The sequence below is a fragment of the Lagopus leucura genome, unplaced genomic scaffold (genome assembly GCF_019238085.1).
Source record: "Lagopus leucura isolate 7727_CA_CO unplaced genomic scaffold, USGS_WTPT01 Super-Scaffold_100008, whole genome shotgun sequence".
NCBI lineage: Eukaryota > Metazoa > Chordata > Aves > Galliformes > Phasianidae > Lagopus > Lagopus leucura.
In genome coordinates, this window is record NW_024962265.1 from 27663022 (window position 1) to 27686631 (window position 23610).

A 23610-nucleotide genomic window follows, 5' to 3' on the forward strand; every position below is an offset into this window, starting at 1 on the left:
CTGCTGGGCTGTGCCTGAGCACTGAGCACAGAGCACTGATCACTGTGCACAGAACACTGAGCTTGTTGCCTCTGTACAGAGCTGAGATTCTGAGCTGCATAAAAGGAGATAAAGAGAATAGATTGGATCATGTGGGAAGAAGGGATAGTGTAAAGAAATAATGAGTGCACGTAGGCAAAGGCAAAGACAGATAAAGAGTACTGCTTTCTAATCATTTTCTGTAACATTCAAAAAGAGGCTGATTCCGACCCTATGAGAAATGCAATTAAAATCAATGTGACTGCTGGATCATCAAAAGCCAGTATGAATAGCTTAATTAGTTGCTCAGGGTGTCTGATTTCCTTCTTTGCATGGGAGAATGAGATTTTGATCTGCAACGATACGTTGTATGAAGCGTTACAGCACTTTCTGCAAGCTGAGAGACTATTTGGTGGCACAGTTTATTTTAGAGCCCTCGTAATCCATATGGAGCTGTGATGCAGGTCAGAAATGATGCCTTGCTAGAGTTTCTCAGTAACGGTTGGGTCCGGAGATATTCTGTGAGTCATTGTCTGTTGTTACTGCTTAAATCTCTGAGAAACTTTTGTTAAGCAAACGAGGGGTAGATGTAAATGAGATTTGTGGTCCCAGGTGTGGTAGGTTCAGAGCTTCCCATCTAGCTTGGGGAAAAAGGGATGAGTGTATGCCTCTTGCATTGCTCCCGTGTTGTCCTCTTCAGTCACGGAGAAGAACCATCCATTAGTGGCCTCGGGAGCCTCCACGTCCTTACTGGAGGGATGCTGGAGAGGAGCTCGGGTCAGGAATCACGCTGCTGGTGAGGACACACCCTGACTCTGCCCCACTTCTTGGCCCCAAAGAACACCGCAAGACGTGGGCCCGGGCTGATGACCGCAGCCGGGCTTGCCGTGCGTCCCGCATGGGCGGCGCTCCGTCCGGATGTGCAGGACCCGGCGGAGAAGGGCAGGGAGCTCCGTCCAGCTCCGCTGGGAGGTTCCCACCGGGCCGGGGAGCAGCGGGCTGGCCCCGTGTTTTCAATAGTAGAGTTATGTGGGGAATGTGTCAGGGGTTTCATGTTTCAATGTGTGTTGTGGGTTGTACAGCAATGAAGGGCTAGAATCCAGACCGGCTATTGATCCTAACCGCGCGTTTCCAGATTTTGCCGTCTTTTAAGTTTTTCTTGAAAGGAGTGTTGTTTGCACATACGTTGTTGTTTAAGGGAGCTCAACAAGCAATTCTGTTATCCTGGCTGTATCGTTATCTATTTACGGTGCGATAACAAAGAGAGCATTCGTACCGGAGACTTTTGCTTTCCGTGCTCTCCTATGCATCCCGAAACAGGAGCACAAAAGAGAAACGAGAGAAATGAGCCAGGGTAACACTGAGGGTAGAAGAGCCTCAACGCCTCGTTCCTCACAGTCCGGTTACCCCAGCCCAACCTTAGGCGACCCTCGGGAACCGCAGCACGGTGTCTGCGCTCGGGGGGCAGCGGGGCGGGTCGGGTCGGGTCGGTCCGGGGCGGCAGCCGGGGCGCGGCGGCTCTCCGCGCGCCGTCCCTCCCTCCGTCCCTCCCTCGCCCCGCCGCGGTTTCTGCCCCGCCAGCCGGGATGCCCCGGGAGGGCGGAGGAGGTGCCGGGGCTGGGCGTGGGGCGGTAGCGCCGGCGAGAGGGAGTTAATGCGGGAGGGCACGGAGGAGAGGGGGGAGCCGCGGGAAGTTGAGCCCGGCGCTACCGCTGCCTCCCCCGGCCGGCCCCGCTCCTCCGCCCACCCCTCGCCGCCTCCCGCCCGCCGGGAGCGGCTCCAGCGCCGCCGGGGCCGCGCCGCCGCCGAAAGTTTCGAGGTCCCCGGGCGTAATGGGCTTCGACCCCGCGCGCTTCGCGGCGCCGGTGGCGGCGGAGCTGCAGTGCAAGCTGTGCGGGCGGGTGCTGGAAGAGCCGCTGTCCACGCCGTGCGGGCACGTCTTCTGCGCCGGCTGCCTGCTGCCCTGGGCGGCGCGGCGCCGGCGCTGCCCGCTGCGCTGCCGGCCGCTCGCCGCTGCCGAGCTGCGCCCCGTGCTGCCCCTGCGCAGCCTCGTCCAGAAGCTGGAGGTCAGGTGCGACTACAGCCCCCGGGGCTGCGGCCGCGTCGTGCGGCTCCGGGAGCTACCCGCCCACCTCGCCGCGTGCCGCTACGGGCCGCCGCGGGATGCGCTGCCCGCGGGCCGGGCGGAAGGCGGAGGGCAGCGGTGTCAGCGGGAGCTGCGGGGCGGCGGCGGTCCGGTGCCGGGGCCGGAGATGAAGAGGGAGGCCCTGCGCTGGAGCAGGAGAGAGAAGTCGCTGTTGGCGCAGCTCTCGGCGCTGCAGAGCGAGGTGCAGCTGACGGCGCTGCGCTACCAGGCCAAGTTCGGGCAGTACATGAGCCACATCAGCAGCATCACCCGCGACCTGACGGGCAGCCAGCGCGGCAAGGTGAGTGCGGATACCCGCCGGCTCCTCCACGGCGGCGCTGCTGCTCCCGGGGTGCGCCCGGCTGCGGGACGGTCTGTGAGCGAGGTGTCACTGCCAACCCTGAGGACACGCAGCCCCCCCGAGTCTGCGTCGGGACACAGGCCGTGTCCTATCCCCGCACCCGGGCAGCGCGATCTCTCTCTCGTCCCCTCGGGGCCGCGCATTTCTCCCCTACCGTCGGTGGCCGAAGCCCGGGAGCGGTGTTAGTAGCGGAGCCGGGGCCGGGCGAGAGAAGAGAGGGGAGGGGAGGAAGGGCTCCCTGCTGAGTTGGCAGCTTGCGGGCACGGGGCTCACCTGGAACCGCCTCAGGCCGCAGCATCCCCTTCTTGCAGGGCCCTGGCTGCCGCTCACCTGGCTCCAGCTGGGGCTGGCCGGGCACCCGGCTGGTTTGAGGCTTCTGCTCCTGCAGCCAAGGAGTTGCTTAAAAAGCTGGAACGTAAAATCGTGGTAAACTTTGGAAACGATTGTGAAAGGACAGCGAAATCTCTTCCGTTTGGGAAAGCGGGAAAACGATTGATGGTGCTTGTAGCGGAGAGCAGCTCAGTGCCTCGCCGGCTGTCAGTCAGGTGGCACTCAGTGCTCGGGTGGGCACCTGCTGCCTCGGGGCTGAGGGGAGAGCCTGGCAGGCTGCGGGGGCTTGTGGTAGATGTGAGCTGTGGGCTCTCGGTTGCAGCCGTGGCAAGGAGTGCTATAATGGATCTTTAGCCAGATCTTCAGGCACCCTTAGGAAGCAAAATCCGAAGTGGGAAGGGTCCGAGCAGCCAGAGCCACTCCTGAAGTGATGGTGCGTATCGCTGCGGCAATGGGGACGTCTGCAGGACACCTCTGTGCCCAGGAGCACGGCTTGCTGACACTGAGAGACGTTGTGTCTGGAGACTGGAATACTTTTTCCCTTAAAAAAAATTGTTTTTCAAATTTCCCCGGGGTAGCCAGCCCACGCTCTGCGGGTCACTGCGAGTGCATTCGTACAGCTGCTTCCTCTCCCGGCAGCTGTGCTGCGGCCGTGTGGGGGACAGCAAGCGGCGTGCAGGGCGCCCGAGCACGGCAGCGACTGTAGAGAGGAGAAGCGAGATGGGAATTGTTAAGGGAGGATTTGGCACGGAGGTGTGGGCTGGTGAGAGCAGTGGGTTTGCTCCCAGCGGAGCTGAGCGCCCGCCGTGCCCGGCGCTGCCGGTAGGGGCTGCTGGGCACTGCCGGCCGGGAGCTGCGGCAGCGTCTGGGAGAACTGGAGATGAAGTAGAGATGTACTTCATTAACATCAAATCTGTCGTGCTGCAGTCAAACGTTTCGCTGTCACAGTGGATGAAACGCAGGCTTCAGCATTTGGTGTTATGTTTTGAGTGTTTGGACAGGTATAAGTTACGTAGGTGTCATAGCTGTGTCAGTCAGCTCAGTGAAAGGGACAGGCAAACGCCAACACCTGACTGTGCTGGGTGAGTGCAGATTGGTGTGAAGAATATGGCTCCTGAAACGTAGCTGTCATCCTATGTGAGCAACAGAAAATAAGCTGCTTCCTTCCCTTTTTCATTTTTTAAGTTTGATTCCATTCCATCACTGGTTTTAATTGCTTAGAAAAAGCAACTTTTTTTTTTGGCAGAAATGGTTTTGGATTCTTTGAGGGGTTGAAGAGTTGGGCTTTCTTCTCTGTGTTTTTTGTTTGTTTGTTTGTTTGTTTTCCTGAAAGCTGCAACAGAACTGTACTAATATGACTTTTGGATCTGATTAGTATCACGTGTAGGATTTGAATCTGTATATTTAATGTCTGAAACACCAACACATGCAGGAGTTTTTAGTGACTTCTGATTCGGAGCACTGACTTATTTCAGTGGTGCGAAGTACTCCTCCCACCAGACACCTGCACCTCCTCCATTCAGGAGGTAAGGTGCTGTCAGGTGCTTGGCTTCCTGTTACACTGCAGTGGGATGTGTCCTTCCCTTTGCTTTTTTTCCAGTCTTTTGTTCTTTCTTCCCAGCCTGATTTGTCTTTGGGCTCTATCTTACATATTGTCCAACTAAAAGTCTTTTTACATTAATCATTTAGATGTTCTTCTTAAGACAATATTCTATAACGGTATTTCACCTTTTTCTTCTTAGACAGGAGAGCCCAAACCTTTAACCATCATGCTGCACAGAGAAAATGATACTTTGGGATTCAATATTATAGGAGGACGACCCAATCAGGTAATGAGAAAAGTAATTGTAGGTTACTTTTGGACCATATTTTCTGTTATTATGTGCATTGTTAGTCATAAAAGAGTTGCTTTCAATGACAGTAGGTGTGGAATGAACTTCATAGATATAAGTACTGCGTATTATCAGGTATAATTAGATTCACTGCTTTGAAGACAGTCTTGTGAGAATTGGATTATTCTCACTTTCAGGAAAGGTGTTCCCATTGTTCTTGCTTTCAAACTTGAGGCTGATCTACACTCAGTTCCCACGTGAGTAATATGTATTCATGGAAGCTGTTCAATGGAAATCTCTGGGACTACTTACAAGAGTAATTGTTGCAGGATTAAGCCACTGTTTTTTTTTTTTTTTTTTTTTTTTTTTTTTTTTCCCCTCATTTAAAGAAGAAATGAAAATTTGATTCTGCTGCTTAAATACTCTGAGCACATGTTCCTGCTCTCACATGTCTGCTTTCAGGTTTGTTTTTTTTTTCTTTGTGAACTGAAATACAGTTTTCATTGATCTGGTATCTTAAGTAAATCTGGTTTCACAAATCATCAGTCTAGGTTTGGAAGGTTCATTAAAGACTGTAGAATCTGAATAGGAATTACTATCCCCTTCTCCCTCTGAATATGCATAAGAATATGCATGGTTGGCTGTTTTTTTGTTGTTTTTTTTTTCTTAACTTCGTCCTTCCAAAAGCATTAATCAGGGCTGTCATTATGTATGAAGAGTAAAGTAACCTGTTAAACTGGAAAATTAATAGTTGATTAAAAAGGCTTGGTGATAATTATGCACTGATCAGGTTCTTGTTAAGCAGGAGAACTTTAACCTGCTGCTATTACTGGGGAGGGGAATGGGACCCTCTATAGCAGTTTGGCAATCTTCTGCTCTCAAGCTATATTTAGTGGTGCCAAAGAGTCTGTTCCCATTAGCTTAGCAAGTTCACTGTCTGCACTTCAGAAATGCTGTTCCTTGTGGGGAAACACAGTTATCAAACGTGTGCTAGAAGGAAATTCAAAGTAAGTTTCTTAGATTCTTTAATGTAAGGGTGAGACAACAGGCACTGTAAGATAAAACAGGCACACTTGGATTATATTCATATTTTCAATATAGCATTATGAAAGTCCACACAATCTTTGAGACTGCAGTATGACTTCTGCTATTTTCGGCTGAGGGAAAACTGCAGGGCCTTTGCAGGGAGAAGAGAGCACAGTGTTCAGCTTCAGATGTCAACCGAGTTCCTCTGAAGAATTCACATACCAACTGTTAGCTTTGTGAGTTATTGTGGATATTCTGGAAGCTTGGGGAGGTTCACAGCACTGTTCTGGAGAAAATGGCTGACTGGAAGGAAGGAAATGGTCGTGATCTGCCTTTAACTAACACTGATAGCAAGGCAGAGAAGGTCATGGAGCTGAACTAGGTCTCAGGGTTTTCTGAGTCTTTGATACTGACTTCAGAAGTTCTGTTCGGCTCTCACTGTGATAAGTGTGAGTACCACACACGTTTGATGAGTAGGGCCTGGATGTCAGTATGGGCTCTGACTCAGCACGGTTGGAGCCAGAGGAAATAATGGGAAGAAAAGGTCAAGTAGGCTTAAATAATGAAAGCAAAAAACTGCTCAAAACCTTAAAAACAGGATCAGGAATTCTTTAGTAGCAAGTCAAGAAGAGTTCATGAAGGCAAATTTTATGTTTAAGTTGTTAAGAGGAAATGTGCCCTTGTGTGAAACGTTGGCTTGAGCAGAGGAAGAGCAGAACAAACATGTCACTGCACCACCCATGTAGGTTGGAATGTACTTTTTAATTTGTGTTTTATGTGCACAATGCAGATTTTTCTTGTTGAAAACAGGTGCCACTTGGTTACTTGGTACTTTCCACTTGCTATGTTTCATTTGATTTCATTGCAGGCTTTCCCACTGTTTGCCTTTTACCTGGAAGGCAAGATGATAGGAAAGGGAATAACCCACCACAAGCTTGTCTTATTTTGTCAGGAAAGGTCCAACGTCACGTGATTGTGGTGGGTGGTGATTCATTATTCTGGAGACCCTAAGCTGCTTTGATCCCGTTTTTGTCCCAGGCCCTCGCTCTGGCTGGCCGAGAATGGCCTCCCTCCTCTCTGAGGATGCCTTGGCTGAGCCACTCTGGATGCAGATGTGTGCTGCAGCCTGGGGACTCTGATCAGGGGCAGATAAACCAATGGTCCCCACAGCTCCCCCTGCTTCATGGCCTCTGAGCTGCGCGATCAGGTGCTGAAGCTCTGCGTGCCTTGTGGAGTATTTTCTTGATAGGACTTAAAGGTAGCAGCATGTGCGACCAATGGGGACTACAAGCCAAAAATACCCCTTTTCTTACAGGGTCATACATAGTCTCTAAAAGGGGAGTACAATTTCTTGTGAAAAATATGCAATTTTATGTGGATGAAGTTACTGCAATCTAGTCTTTTGTTTTCTTAAGAAAGAAACAGACCAAATTCTTTGCGCATTTTGGTTAATGGCTATTATGTTTCTTTTATCGGAATTTCATTATTTCTCACTGCTTTCATGGTCTGTCTGTTAGCCATTCCAAAACATTTCTGAAGCCATTCATAAATTTCACTTTTGCACCTTGCCTGACACCCATGAGTGTCTGCAACAACAACAACAACAAAATAGGACTGCATGAGATCATGGTGTGACCTGACTGTGTTGAACAAATAGTTGTTAGCCTGAAATCTTCTTGGGTTAAGTCTGCATGGGACAGCTGCCACATGCTCTGAAGCATATCTTGTAGTGGATCCATATTTTGTAATGGATTTATCATTTTCTTAATGTAAAAAATAGTGTTTTTTTCTTTTGTTTTGTTTTGTTTTTTTTTTTCCACAAGTTTATAGCACCTAATCCTAGAAATTAGCACACCTATGAGTCACACTGTTGGTTAAGGGTTTACCAGAAATAGAGGGAAAATAAACATCATATCAACTGCTTTCCACAGTATATATTATAAAGTATGATTTGGAAGAAAATTCCTTTGCTTCTTGCTAACACGTTTATTATTTGTATGAATACTTAAAAGTACTTCTGCAGTGTCCTCTTGGAATTATTCCTATATTAATATAGATTTAAAATGATACTTGAAAAAACTATTTTAAACCATTGTGCAAAGAAATGAAGTAATTTCAGGCTGTGCAACAACATCAGGTGTATTTCAGCTGTAGTAAATAACTTCTCTGCTTTAAATTTGATCATCATGTGAGCTGTACTTAGGAATGTGTACAGATCAACTGGACGTGGGTTCTTTTTTTGCCCATAGCTGAGCAAATTCTCAATCTTCCACGTGAATAGGATTTATGAGGTTAACCAATTCCATCCAATCCCATCACTGTTACATGCCAGTTAACTAATGTCACTTTGTTCCTTGGGGCTTATTTCCAAATGCTGTAAAATGTTTACAAGCTGCGGTGCTGCAGGCTCACTTTCCTTCCTGAGAGAAACACTTGTGCATCCCTTTTTTATGAATATCTTCCTCTTTGCTGTTACACAGCAGTTGCTTTCTGCTGAGATGTCTGAGGTCTGCATTAAATCTTTTCGCTTGTATTTGATTACCACTGCACCCTGTGTCCCATTTAGACTAAAATAACCAGAAGTAAATGGATAATCTTATTAAAAATACTGGAACAGTTCATTAATTCTGTCCTTTTGATTAATGACTATTTTGTGCTAAGCAAATTTTAAAAAAAAATCCTAAGGATTTTAATTCTCACGTAGAAAAGTCAGCTGCATATTTCAGGTGGATTTGTGTTGTTTGCTGGTGTTGGTTTTAGCACGTCTCATTTCTTGTACTAATGTGGTCCTTTTCCAACTTCCTTATTGCCTGGCACAGAACAATCAGGAGGAATCTGCTGAGGGAATTTATGTGTCAAAAATTTTGGAAAATGGACCTGCAGACAAAGCAGAAGGCTTGCAAATTCATGACAAGATTATTGAGGTAAGACAAAAACAAACAAACAAACAAAAAAAACCCAACCAGCCTGGTGAATTAGTTTGTTATAAGATTAATCAAGGATTTGATGGTTTTTATGCTGGGTATGCTGTGGTTTTGTTCTTTCGCTGTGTCTAAATGTGATTATTATACACTGAACTGCTCAAACATTTTCCAGGTGCTAGAAAAATTCATACTGAGTCTTCACAACTAATATATACATTGATCTCAGGATTAAGCTAATTCAAGCGAGTCAAAGGTGTCTGGATTGATATAGCAGGCATTTTGCATTTCTTTGTTAACTTGAGGAAATAGTCTAAATGACTCTATGGAGATTGATGATGGGGTTTGCTCTGTGCAGGGGTTATTAGTGCTGTGACAACAAGTCAGAGCAGATGGATCATCTATGGTTCTCACCAAGACCAATATAGATGATCCCCAGTTGTATATTATGCTAGAATGGAAATGTTGATGTCTACTCCTCCTTTTCTTTTCTTTTTTTTTTTCTCCATAAATGAAGAATAATTGCCATTTAAAAACAAAAACAAAAAAAACCCTCAGTTTGAAAAGAAGGCTGCTGTAATGATTACATGTGGAACCATAATTAGCCTTGTGAAAGGTGTTGACAAAATAGTTTCAAGTAGTGACCAGAATAGATTCTATACAGTGCTGTCAAACATGCATTTCACATCTAGTCTCTAAATACAACTCCCTTGGTGACAGTGTGTAACAGTAGTTGCTAGGCTTGTTTAGGATACGTTGTTTTAGCCGTGGGTTTAAAGGAGGCTTAGAAGCCTTGTGTGAACTTGCCAGTTGGACAGTGTTTCAAACAAAGGTATGCGAAGCAGTAGACTGGGAGGCAAATATAGAGTGCTGTTGTTTTCTATTATTTCACTCTTAAGGACTAGAAACAGAAGCCAAGACTGTTTGAGTGCTGGCATTGATCTTAATTTTGGAGCTTGGAGCAGTGTGTGAAACCAAATTATTGCATTTTCTTGGAAAAAGAAAGCTCATGCCCTTAACTGGCAGATAAATGCACCTCTAGTGGCTATCCAGTTGGCTGAGCACAACTGAACTTGCAACCTAACTCCTATCTGCCCAAGATATGGAAAAACTTGGCATCCCGTTCTTATTAACAGCCCCATGCTTGAAAATTCTGCTTTTTTTCTGACACTGCTGTTTCACTTCTGGAAACAGATCTAGTTTTATGTATCCATTCAACATTTTCTTCCTTATTTTACTGTTCTTTATAGTTCCTGGGTTTTAAAGACAAAATTGAGTGGTTTTAGGGGAAGGAAGAATAAATTCACAAATCAGCATTTATTACACTTGAGGTAATTTCTCAAAATGTCACTACAAAATATTCATATAGCTCTGAATGGGTCATCATTTTCACCATATTTATATACAGCATCTTTGTGTATAAATTTTTACATTTAAGCAGGTGTTTAAAAATGTCCAGTGTTAGGCCAAACATTTTAGTAAACAACGCACTGCTTCATAATTTGTTAAACTAAAATAAGAAGAGAAAGGGAAAAGGTAACATTAAGACTTTCTGTTGAAATGCAGACCAGTAACTATTCCTCCATGTTAGATCTAGGCCAGAAGAAGCAGCTGGAGTCAAAAGATTGAATTTTTCCTGTTCCATATGTAGCCATTCATGTCTTCCTGCACCAGGTTGTCCTGCTAGATGTGCTGCTGTTGTTGTGAAGAACCAGTAAGAAAGCTGTGAGGAAATAAGTCAGATGGTGTAACTGTTTCAAAAATGTTGGCAGACACACAGAATTTGAGTTTTGATGAGACAAAATGTGCGTCAGCTTGGGTGAAAAGTATTGCTCTTCTGAAGATCTGATCTAATGAGTGATATTTTGTGAGACCGTTTTTCAGTAATCAAGAGCAGAAGGAGCTGATGTTGTTGGAAGAGCTTTTGATATCTTCAGTCAGTCGCCTGGCAGTTTGATGCCCTGGGGGTTTCTAGCAATGCGTAGCTAATGGGATAATGGACAGACCTATCCCATTAAATCAGGAGAAAATCTGTTCTCAGAGTGTGTTGCTAAATAAAGAAGGCAATTTGTTTCAGTGCTTTATCAGATGTTTAACAAATGTTAACTGCACGTGGTTGACAAGAGTGAGTTGTGCATGTTTCAGCCTACTGTCTTGTGGGTAACCTAGTGCAGCAAATGGATTTCACAGTGCTGTGGCACTGGCAGTTGGACTTGTGAGCCAAAGAATTGTTATTTGAAAAGGTGCCAAGGCGAGAAAGCAGATTTCTTCCTTGAGGTGTTTCTAGTAATTGTAGAAATGCCATACACATGAACTGAACTCATGGAGGTTTTGCAGATCAGTTTGCCCAGAATGCAGGTAGTAGAGTCTCTTTGCATTTATCTGAGAAATGTTGATGTTTGTGTGGGCTTTGCTTTCAGGTGAGCATATTTTGTACTGGACGGCCTGAGAGCTGGGCTGGAGGCTTGAGGACTGGCAGGGTTGTGGTGGATGAGGGTGGCAGGGTGAGCTCCAGGTACCCCATGTCAGGAGCTGCAGCACTTCACAGAGTACTATCACAGAACATTCACTGATTGTTTCTTCTGCTCTTCTGAGGGACAGAGGATTTCAGGCCCAAATGCAGGTTTCCCACTTTATTCAAGGTTAACTCCTCCATCAGAAGAGGCTTGTTAAAGTTGACCTGCAACAGGGAGGTACACCAGCAGCACTTGAGTGATGTTTTCTTTCAGGATCTTCATTACACATAACAAATGATTGTTATTTGTTCATCAAGCCAGCTGTCAAAGTCTTCGGCTGCTTTCAAAAGTTCTTATTCAAAAAATACAGCTTTCTATATGGCACAGCCTGTGTTCCAGGACAAAATCCTGATTGCATGCTATAAAAAAAAGTCTCTCAAAGCATGATGCAGCATTGGTATCTGTGGCTCTCAGCATGAAAACGTCAGTTATGAGCAGTGGTGTAATGCTGACAGACCTCGCTTTAGGACTTCACTGTCCTTTTAGTTTCTGCCCTGCCTATGAGTGCCAAGAGGAGGGGAGGGGAGAGGCAGCAAGCCATGCATGGGACTGTCCATTAGTTGGTGCTGGTTCAAAGAGACCTGGTGGCTGCTGGGAGGAAATAAATAAGTGCTCTTCTCTCTCCTGGATCACAGTTATACTGTGCATCATTTCATCTCTACCTCACTTCATGCAAATCTTTCCTACTGAAGAAGTTCACTGCTCATCTTTGCTGATGTTGATAGCCTTCTCAAGGCAGTAAAAGGCAGTTATGATTCTTGGCAATATTGCTGATACACAGAAGTGTTTTACCTGATGCTTTTATTATATATGTTTATAGTTCAGACCAGTAATGCTGAAATAGGCTCTGTATGGAGGAAAATCTTACTGTCTCACTTTGCAGTCAGTCGGTTCACCTTTACATAAGAATGGCACCACTTGGCAAGAGCTCCACGCACACTGATGTCCTGTGGGTAGTCTCTAGTTAATGCCTTTGGAAGAGCATCAGAAAAATGCAGGCACCGAGTGATGATTTCCTTGGGGAGCTCACAGCCATGTGAAAGCTTCTATTCAGGGCTGGTTCTTCATACTTGGTGCTTTTTTCTATAACATTAAATTTTATAGAAACTGTCTCTGGTCTTGAGCCCAGCTTTAGAAAGAGCAGTGACTGATTTTCTCAAGTCCTCTTTTATTGTGCAAGTCACAGTGCCTTGCAAAATTGCTGATATTTCAACTTTTTGCTTCAGTGCTACATAAAAAATACGTGACAAATAAAGAATCTGCAATCCAGATGGAATTCCTTCATTTGAAAACAAAGAGAGAAACAAACAAACAAAAATTAAAAAACAGTATTGTCGTGAATTTGAAAAAAATACCATGACTCTAATTCACACTGCATAGGAGACAAAGCTGTATAGCCGTGACTGAACTTTCTGTCCTAAGTTTTCCAAGTACCAAAACGACAGTGAAAAACCTCAAGGGCATCTAACAGAAGCTTAGGCTGAAGACCAAACAATTCATATGGGGAACTGTAAGTGCATCATCATCTGAAACACTCAAGGTATTTCTTTTTGATTGCTTGTGCAGAGGCAAACGCTTCTGTTATGTTATTCTCAAATATTGAAATATTTGAATATTGGACCTTTTGCATTTTAAGTAGTTGATTCTTATTAAATCCTTGACTGAGAAACAGGCATGATGGAAAAGAGAGGGAAAAAAAAATATTTAGTCTGGGATTTTAAGTCTTTTTTAAAAATGAGACAGATGCATATGTATTGTGACTTTATTTTGTTTATACAGCCTGAGCTCCATAAGTGTATAATAAATTAGGCTTCATCTCTTATTCCATGTTTCCCTTTGTTCTTCTCACTTTTTTTTTTTTTGGAAAGTACGCACACAATGGCTTTCAAGCTCATGTCAGCAAAGCCAGTTTCAATAAAGATCAAGTCTTGAGGCTTATCCTGGCAAAAGTAGCTTACATCTGCAAAGCGCCTACACAGAAACTTTTTAACTATTGCCAGACTGCTGACTGTGCTGTGTGTCAGCCTCATGATGTTTTATCTTCTGCATGTTTCTGTCATTACACTCACTACGTTGCTCAAGCAAAATGTTTGATACTAGCCATGTTTGTTTTGCTAGGAATCTCCACTGTCAGATTTCTGTAGAAGTTGTGAGCTTGCTGGGATCACAGATAATAGATTGGGAATGGCTTTGAACGAGAGCTGCACATGATGACCAGCAAGATCTGGATGCTAGCTGAGGGATACATAACACAGACAATTTTACTGAGTTTCAACGTCTAAATATGCCAAAGTGGCTTTAGTTATATTAAGTTCTCTTAAATCCTTAACACATTTATGTCTGGCACTTATATTCATTAGATGCCACTAATTAGTCTGAAAGATCTCTAGCAAAATAAATCAATATATCAAAGCTCAGAAATGCCTGTAGCCTCTTTTCATCTCTCCCTCACCTGTTGAAACAGAGATTTTTGGTCACCTGAATTCATTCAGCTGCCTGACAGTGCTTAAAAGAAGTCAGGTGTGGCCAGATAGTACATAACTTCATTTGAATACGTGTTACTTACTCCACTGATGTTTTTGACTTAACTAAAAGTTTAGAGCACTTCTTGAAGAAGTGAGAAATCTGGGTGGTGGGTTCTTCCCTGCCTGCAAAGGGCTGGATGGAAATACCCAGGTAATTACCCTTGTTATTAGTGCAGGTCCATCCTGTACGTGCCCAGTCACCACCCAACCCTACAAGCTGAGTTATGTGCTAGCAGGCATTTGTTATCCAATGATAAACTGGTATGAGGTAGATGTTTGTTCTACAGGGAGCTGTATCTGGAATACTGGCTCTGCCCCTCTTTAGGCCTGCCTCAGTAAATGAGTGTCTGCCTCTGTCTTGTATGATGCCAAGTTTATGGCTTGTATGGCATGTCCTTGATACTTGCTTTTTTGAATTCACGCTGCCCTCTGTTTGGGAGGGGACGATAGGAAATGATGTTAGCCAGGATGTCCCCTAGTTCAGGCATTTTGCTAAAAATGAAATAAATTGATTTATGAGTGTGCGAATATCAGATGTCAGGGTTTCCCCCTGCCCACAGTTTTCTCTATCTGCTGTGTAATATGCAATGAGGCTACAGCTGCTAACGTTACACTTTTAGAAGGTTGTGCAAGCTGGATTGTGATGGAGAAACTTAGTTTTCAGTGTACCATCTGTACTAGAGGTTGACAAGTAGAGAAAATCTAGAATGCCTGAATTTTGTACTTCATTGCCCAAGTTCTTAATATCAGTAGCCTAAACCAGACTGGAATTACTATAGGCCTTTGGAGGTGCCTGTGCTCCTATCTATTTGTTGAACTAAAATGCAAATACTGTGTTTAGGAAACCAGGTTGTGTTCCTTGCTGTTTATTGTCTGTGTTTTTAAAAAGAGAGCGAGACTTTTGTTTGCATGTGAACTAAGAAGTCTGTATTTTTGTGGTGAAATATGTTAGAGAATAAATTACTGAAATATATATATTTTCACATTTCATGTTCTCTTCTAGATCTAAATAAAACTTCAGAAAAATACTTTCTATCCTAAAGAAAAGGGAAACACCAAATAAAACAGTGACTAAAAAGTAGGGAGCTATGTGTTAATAGGATAATGGTGATTAATGACTCAAGGTTTTGTGATCAGATACTCAGCATTTAATAAAGACTTTGAGAGGTTATACACAGAAATGTGTATAATCCTCTGTCTCCAGTGTGATATTTCTGCTTTCAAGTGTCTGCAGAGAAGTGAGAGGGATATAGAACAGTGATTAACTGAACTGTGGGATGGAATCATATATATGTGCTTCCATGAGCAAAGCTGTGGTAACTGTACTGTGTCTGCAGAAAGAGGCAGTAGCCACTGACAAGTCATCTGTGCTGTAGGTGGGAAGCATTCTGGTTAACCTGTGGAACAGCTGACTAATGTAACACCATTTATGGGATCTTGGTGGGTACTGCATTCATGCACCATAGATCCCTAGGCATTGTGTGGAGGCCTGATCACACCCATCTCCTTCATAAAGTGTCTGATCCCACCCTTGATGGCTTATGTGTCAGATAATTGGCAAGTTTAAACTTGGTGTTTTCCTAGGTGCTCTGTTTAGGCTTGTCTTTACTAGGTGCTATCTTTCTCTTACTTCCCATGTATATATTTTTCAATCTTTTTTAAACATTAAGGTAAGCTGTTCTGAACAGCTGACATCTGATGCTATTATCTCACCCAGCAGCAGGAGCAATGCAGTTTTACGTGCAACTTGGGTAGTAGTTTTAGAGTGAATTTTTGTATATATGAAGTCTCAGAGGTATTCATGAGCACTTTCAGGAATGCATTTAACAACATGACTAACATCTGTCACGTGCTGCTTCTTTCATCCCCTTCCCAGGAAGAAAAGGTGCAGAGGAGTGTTATGTTTAGAAATCTTTCAAATAATTGCATGTACACATTTGCACGTTGGTGTCTGTTTATGTTAGGGAAGACAAGGTCATAAAAATGTATCTACATTTGTTGCTGAAGGTGGCGAGGTTTTCTGATGAAGACCAGTTTTCTGTGGTCTTTGCTTTGGTCGTGATCGTGGATAAGCCCTAAAGAAAGTACTTTGCCTTCTGTTGACAAGCTGTACAGGCATTCAAACTGGGCTGTAGTTGTGCTTGTGGATCATTGTATTGGTGTTGAACATTTACAGATATGATGGACTTGATGGTTGATATGGAGATGAAATACCAAAACATGATGAAATACAGAAGCTTTCCAAGGGTGAAAGGCATTTTCTGATAACTTTTTTTAACCACGTTACTTATTTTGTGAATAGAAAGCCAAATCTTCAAAGAACACTTCAGGATGAATCAAAAGTTTAAATGATGAGGACTAGTTGCAATAACTGATGGTAAGCCCACCTATGGAAAGCTCTGATGTAGTTTGAGACCATGCTTAGTTTATTGCAAACAACTGAAGGCAGTATGAGGAAGCTGTCTCCCACAGCACATGCTGCTAGCACCTCCAGAAGCTGTATGTTCTGAAAGTGAAAAGGCCTTTTTTTAGCCTTTCATAAAGGTTGTTCTTTATTGTGGTTGAGACAACAGTTAGAGGAGATGACAGCTTACATATGTCATATGAATGCAATGTTTTATCCTCTTAAGTCAAATGAATTGATAGTTGCAATCCAAAGGTTGTGTGCTCCAAGAATTTTGATCTCATCTGCCCTCTTTTTTAATCAGCTAATTGTATTTGTAGGGAGTCGCTAATCACTGTGCTCCATAATTGGAAGCTGAGTGAGAAAAGCCGTTAGTATCTGCCAAAGAAGTGTTTAAAAAGAAGTCGTTATTCATGGCTTCACTTAAAATTAATAACCTAATTTTTAAAGAGCTGTGAAATGCAGCAGTGAAATGGGAGGATGCTCCTCCTTCGAACTTGTGGATAGGTGTAGCCAGAAGTATGTGCAACCTTGTTCTTTCTCTTTTGAAAACTGAAGCAATAATGTAAAAAGTGTTGTTTGGAGCTTCTTCTATCCAAAATGCAAAATTCTGTAGTATTTAAGATTATCCAATAAAGGAAAAATTCATTTTCAAGTTGACAGGAGCAGTTGTGGTCTCCTCCCCCATCAAAGAGAATGCTAAGTTACATCAAATATACTAAGCTAAGTACAACAGACGTTTTACTAAATGTGTGTCTTGTCTGGAATTGCAATTCTAATGTAATTTTACAACTTTCCATGTTGACCCAACTTGACTGTTGCAGGAACTGAGTGCATAATGACTCAGCGTGGTTCCTTCATTCAAATAATTGTGTGAGGTATTTTCTTTATAAAATATTGTTGACAAAATAAATTGTGGCTTCTGTGTTTGTTTACCTAACAAGTCTACACATTATTTACAGGATTGTATGATTTACATAATGTTTTCTTTGAGCAACGTGATTATCTTTTCAAGTAGCAAGATGGGAAGTACAGTAGAAAAAAGGGAGGAAATTGAGGAAAGGTCTAAAAGAGTGGCATGTTAAGAACTAAAGTATGAAAAATAACTTTGGAGATCACTGTATACCACATACCAGTCAGTTTAGCTTCTTTAAAATATGACTCTCTGCAAGTGGTTACCTAACGTAAGAGAAGATCTAAAACAGATAGATCTAGGAGATGAGTTTGTTTTCCCTTCGTCTGTCTCTTTCTATTTGGAGTATTTAACATTGAGGGACATAGTGGCTCTGAGCTTTCCCATTCATATCTGAGTACAGTCTTTCAATCTTGTGTTAGTTTCTTTAAGCACGCTGATCAAATGGACTAGTGTCTGAAGTCCTACCAGCAACTTCCAGGAGGAAGGCATGCTATTTTAAATGGAATGGATTTGCTGTCTTGCATGAATTGAAACATCTGGACCCCTACACTTTGCTGTTACAGTTAGATTGTGTTGGGCTAGTTTTTGGCACGTGACAAGTATTGAGCCATATGGTCTTTGTGCTGTCAGCAAGCCTTTTCAGCACATGCCTCCTCTGAATGCTAGCTGCTACTGCAACTGGAAAGATAAATGTTTCGAGAGCTTCTGGGCTGTTGTGCCCTTCTTCTTGAATGGAGTAATTACATTTTTGAGTGGTACAACACACAAGTCTGTAGCAGAAAGCTGATTCCTTCATTTCCTCTGCAGTAGTCACAGCCTTGATCCAAATCAGATACCTTGTCGTGTCCAAATCGGACGTCTGGCTACTGCCAGATATATAGCAGCACTTTCTGACTTACATGTTTCATCCCTAACATCTTGCTTTAATGACTCTGTGAAATATTTAAGTGCTCAGCACAACTGGTTGTTTTTCTTTTTTTTTTTTAACCAAGCTCTAGATGTGTGCTTCAATGGAAAGCTGACTGCTCTAAGAGTCTTAATGTTTTACTTTCTAGGAATCAACTGAATGATGTTTCCTTGTGAAAATACATATGATTTAATCTAAAAATACAGAAATAGAGGGATAGTTTTCAAAAATTAAAAGCAAAAAAACTTCTAAAGTATTTCAAATATTTAATCTCCTATACTGATTTCTCAATTTTTTCATCTTGATTTCATGAAAGAGTAGGAAGAACACAAGGGACTCAGAAAATCATTTCTATTTTTTAGGTATAAAAAGAACTTTTAATACAAAAGTGGTTCATATAATTATTTTTTTAGAGGAAAGAGCTCACTATTGCTGTAGGTTCTCATTAAATATCTTTTGTCCACTTCTTTCAGCTTCTTTTCTGAGTGACTCCAGTCCTATATCCTTGAATTAAGAGTGGCTTTTTTTTTTTTGTTGCTGTCCCTTGTTCTCCTCTCTGCTAGGAATGAAAATCTACAGAATTAGTATTCACCATTTAATTAAAAAATAAAATCTCTAGATTATCATAGACCACTGACAACATAAAGATTAAAGAAAACACTGACATTTCAAAACAGAATTCAGAAAATGAACTGTTCAGAAAATGCTGCTGATAACTTACCAGAGCAAGTTAAGGACAAAGGTTTAATGTGATGGCTTAATCTTCTGTCTTATGCCACTCAGGGTGCTGGAGTATGTTAATGGCATCAGCAGAATGGCAGTAACAAGCACCTTAGATAATTTCAATACAAAATGAAGAACTGAGTATGTGCAAGTGTCTCTTTTTTTTTTTTTTTTTTTTTTTTTTTTTTTTTTCTTTTCCTCTCTTTGTCTTTCTGCCATTTACATTTGACTTCCTCTGATTTTTTATTATTTTTTTTTTTAGTTTCAGTAGTTCAGGGAGCTGCCTCAGTGTATACTTTGAGGAGCACATCATATGGCAAACAGCATATACTAGTCACTGAAGTTATTAATATGAAAACCAATACATCAAGTTATTACCTTTAGTGTGAATGCTTTGCTTTGAATTCTGAGATCTGCTTGGCTGTAGTGATCAGTTTCCTTTTTTAAAGATTTGGGAAAAATTGTTTGGTATTATTTCAGTCGACCTCAGGTCTACTTATAGCCCGTGTGCTGTGATTTCCTACCTACTGGCTTTGTGGTGGGTTTGTAGCCCTTCCCTATGAACTTGTGGAAAACATAGCTTTTAGGCTTTCTTGCAATAGGAAATTTACCTTTACAGTATAAGAACTGGGCATGGGAAGGAGTTAGATTGTCAGCGTCAATCTCAAAGTACAGGTTGAATAGTTATGCTATCTCAAGCTATTACAGATCTATTCACAAATGAGAAACCTAAATTTCATAACCCCTGTTGCTGGGTTGCTTCTTTGTTTCAGCCAGGTAGTGATGAAACCAGTTGTTAGATGCTAATGGAGAGGGAAGTGAAAATGTGTGCTAAACTCTCACAAAATAGTAGACTAATTATAAATTATATGCACCATTACTGATGCAGGTATTGTGTACGACGTAGCTGGCCAAACCAAGCACTTGGCTCAACATTCTGTTCTTGGAGACAGTGTCATTACAGTGCTATTCCTGAGGTTTCTGATTGAAGTGCCCAATCTTGCATAATGTATTCATCTTATTAGGTAGAAAAACAATAAAAAGTGATGTGAACACACCTGCACCGAACCATCTGCCTGATGTTTAGTTTTTGTGAGTATTAATTACATGTTTAGCAGTGTGAAAAGCCTAGAAAAAACAAATGCCAATCTGATGATAGAGGATGTAAAGCACATGGGAGCATTTAAGATGAAATTCATCTTGGCTAACGCTAAATCTCTAAAAACTTTCTCATTCTGTAAGTATTAAAGATGAGTTAGGCACATCTTTTTAGTAAATGTAGTTAGTTCAGCCTGAGGTATTTTACATACATCTCAGGATAGGATTCATCTGACCATTCAAATTAAACTCCTCAGTAGTTTCATATGAATCAACTCCTTTTCATTGCTATTTACAGCTTCTGAGTTTGGATTGTTGGGATAAAGGGCCATTTTGTGCACAGTTCTTCACTGTAAATCCAGACCAAAAGTTACTGAATCTTGTGTCATCCAGAAATGAATAAAACTTAAGAGGAAATAAGGTAATGTGTTTCACTCACCTTCTTACATTACATTTCGCATAGCCCTGATACACTGTTCTTCTGGAATTACATACTCTGCTAACTTAAGTGAAAGCTGGAATGTACAAGAAATTGGCTACCCTTTTCATAATATGTTTAATGACACCTTAAGTACACCTTAAGTACAAAAACAGAACGTGAAGTACAAAACTGGGCTTGGAATCCATTTACCATGCTGTAGTACTCCTATTTGACATGGCCTACCTCAACTCCATAGTCTTAATGACTTTCTTAAAGTTGCATTTTTCAATAATGAACAAAAAAAATTCATACAACTTCAAGCCTTTTTACATGTTCCATGTATTTTTAACATTGTTACTGAATATCTGGTAGGAATTAGCATGAAAATAGATGAAATTTGAAATGCTCCAGTAAGCCCCTGGCTATATTAGAGACTAGCTTTGAAGTCATTTAACATGTGGTTTCATGTCATATCCAGTCTCATTAATCTCTGTATCTTTCAGATTGGAGTAAAGTAAGACAATCAGCATACCACAGGCTTAGCTGTCTGATGTAGAGAAAGAAATGAGGTGAACAGCTGTGTCAGCTGAGGGAGTTTCCTAGATCTCAGCTCTGGGTGTTCTCTGGGCCTTTTCAGCAAACCCTGACTTTGGCAGGTTCTGGAGGAATACGAGTAGCTGTTCTTGGAAGCATGGTGATGGGTTTTTAGCGAGTGAAGATGCAGATATGCAGTTGAGGTGGTACAGCCATCCCTCCATCCAAGCAGTGAAGCAACAGTCCGGATTTTGTCTGTCTTTGGAGACGTGGAATTTGTTTGGAGGAATAAACCATTCAGAGCTTGAGAAGCTGGTGAAATACTTCTGGCAAGAGATCAGCATGAATTGTCTCATTGCTCAAACTCAGAAATTTTGATCTTCTGTTTTGTTGCCTTTGGATATAGTGGTTTGTATGGAGAACTAAGGTACCCAAGGGAAAGCAAGCAGTCCGTTTTATCAGAGAAACTAAGGCAATTGTAAAAGGTGGGCAAAATTTTTATGAATCTGACATAAGAGGTTTTATATAAATGTTGTTTATTTTGAAACCAGGGCTAAGAAATTAAGAGATTGAGCAGCTGAGTCCTGTGAAGTGTTCTTTTCATGTTTGTAGTAGTCTTTATTGATATTTGTAGTTTGTTTTGGTGCTTCATTGGTAGGTGCTTCTACACCCAGTTTCAACAAGAATATTTGTGCTTTGGATGAGCATAGCAGATTTTAGGATGCACACATGTGAGATACATTGATTCTGAGGATGCCTCTGTGGGGAGAAATTAAAAGCTGCAGTTGGAAGGATGTGTTGGCAGCAGAAATACTTTGAAAGCTTTTACTACTTAGTCTGTTTTTTTTTTGTTGTTGTTGTTTCTTTAAGCCCCTATTTGATGTTTGTTTTTCTATGGCAGGCTTATGTCTGGTTCTAAATTTGGTGAAGTTTGAGAAATAGATTGCTGTTTAAATGCTATCAGAGGGACTTTATAAAAGATTTATATAAAGTGGTTGGTTAACTGTTGTACATTTGTTTGCATCAGATGAGTGTAGAGAAGTGCTTCTGTCCAAAAAACAAAATAACCCAAATCATTCTTGTCTCTAAATATAAATATAAAACAGCAACAAAAAAAAGTTCTATATATCTGCCATGTAGGACTGTAGCAAACCTGTTTTTGTATTAATGAACTAGCACTGAGAAGTTGCAGTGAGCACCACTGCAGCAGTTGTACAAACACCAGCATAAAGTATAGTCCTTGCCTCATGTATTAACTATCTTCAATAAATTAGTCAGACTAAAGGAAAATTAGACATGTAATGTTCCATATGATGGTTTTTGAATGCCATTTTAAATCCTCTATTTCTTAAAATACTCTTTAGTGGAAAGTTTTGTATCATTTTATTTGATACACTGAACATAGTAATAGGTCTGCTAGGCAGGCACAGAGGAATAGTACAGAAGGAACATCTGAAGATTTATCTATTGAACAGATTTTCCAGTACTTTTTTTCCAGAGCTTTTTGAACGATGTATTCTGGATATCACTTTCTCTCACAACCATTTTCCAGCTTCAGATATTATATGACTGTCAAGCTGTGCTTTTGGAATGAGATTTCAGATTTTTCTTATAATTTCTGAGCTGTGTCTTCCTGAGTCAGAAAACAGCTAGTGTAGCTTGAGAAACTGTGCTTTACATGTGAGGATTTGGAAGTGATTAAGGAATAAAAGCAAAAGAAAATAATAGTTTCTTTTCTTTCTCATGGTCTAAAACTGTGACCACTTAGAGGGAATTTTTTCAAATGCAGATTGTTTCTGTGACTACTGCAACACATCATTCAGTCTCTGACCAAGACATCCTGAAGTATGTGTGCAGTAAAAAAGATCATTCATCAAGGCGAGGAAAGTCAACTGCATGATGTGAGATATTGTAAAGGAACAGTAGGAAAAAAATGAAGGCAGAATTCTGTGCACAGGCTCATTCCGTCCTGAACAGCATTTCAAGTAGTTATGAGCTTCTTAAACTGACTTGTAGGATTCTGCTAAAGCAAACACTGAGGTCTTATTGCTCAAAACTGAGATCTTATTGCTCAAAACTGTGATAATGTGATGGTTTCTTTGGTTTTTATTTGCAAATAATTAATGGACTGGTGCTGAAAAGGGCTGTTGTTATTTTCTGCATGAACAACAAGCAGATGTATTTTTTTCTTTTTTTAGTGTAGCTGAGTCAGTTCACATACAGAAGAGCAGTGAACAGTAGAAGTTGATGGTACTTGATTTGAGACACAGCTGCAACGTCAGATCCATATCTAGGTTGTCAGGTGGTCTGCAGCTTATGCTTTAGCTTGCTGTGGCAGATAAGATTTGGGGTAGCAGAGTGAATACAGTGGACTTGCTGTGGCTTGTGTACCAGCTCCCAGCTCTTCCAGAAGGAAATGATGCCTTCTGTCTGTCCTGGCTTTACGTCCTCCATTCTCCTATTTGTACTACCAAGGAAATAAATGGTAGTACCTACGATATGTTGGCTGACCACGGTAGCACTGGAACAGGCTGCCAAGAGAGACTGTGGAGTCTCCTTCTATGGAGATGTTCAAAACTCATCTGGATGCCTACCTATGTGACCTACGAATGGGGTACCTGCTTTTGCAGGGAGGTTGGACTTGATGATCTCTTGAGGACCCTTCCAATCTCTGCAGTTCTTGATTTTGTGATGTGCTGGGACATGTGAAGAGGCAAGGTGCAATGCTAATTGTCTTTGATGAACCAAGAATAACTTTGGCCTTCAGAAGCTGTCAACTGACCAGACAAATTTGATATTAAATGTGAGTACTGAGCTTGTCAGTATTCAGGTGATGTGCGGATCTGTGTGTGTGCTGTCTGTAAATGGCCTCCTTGAAGAAACTGCTCTTAATTAGGCTCAGTAATAGTATAGACATCCCTTAAGCATATGCTTGAGCGATCTGAACCCAAGC

At 42.0% G+C, this 23610-nt stretch overlaps 1 protein-coding gene across 1 annotated transcript in view; it reads left to right on the forward strand.

Annotated features, from left to right (window-relative positions):
- The first annotated feature begins 1850 nt into the window (after positions 1–1850).
- Positions 1851–23610, forward strand: part of PDZRN4 (PDZ domain containing ring finger 4) — a 244787-nt gene continuing 223027 nt past the window's right edge. The window contains exons 1-3 of the mRNA XM_042872556.1: positions 1851–2444; positions 4577–4663; positions 8512–8616. Coding sequence (XP_042728490.1) covers positions 1851–2444; positions 4577–4663; positions 8512–8616 — 786 coding nt within the window. The remainder of the gene's footprint in view (positions 2445–4576; positions 4664–8511; positions 8617–23610) is intronic.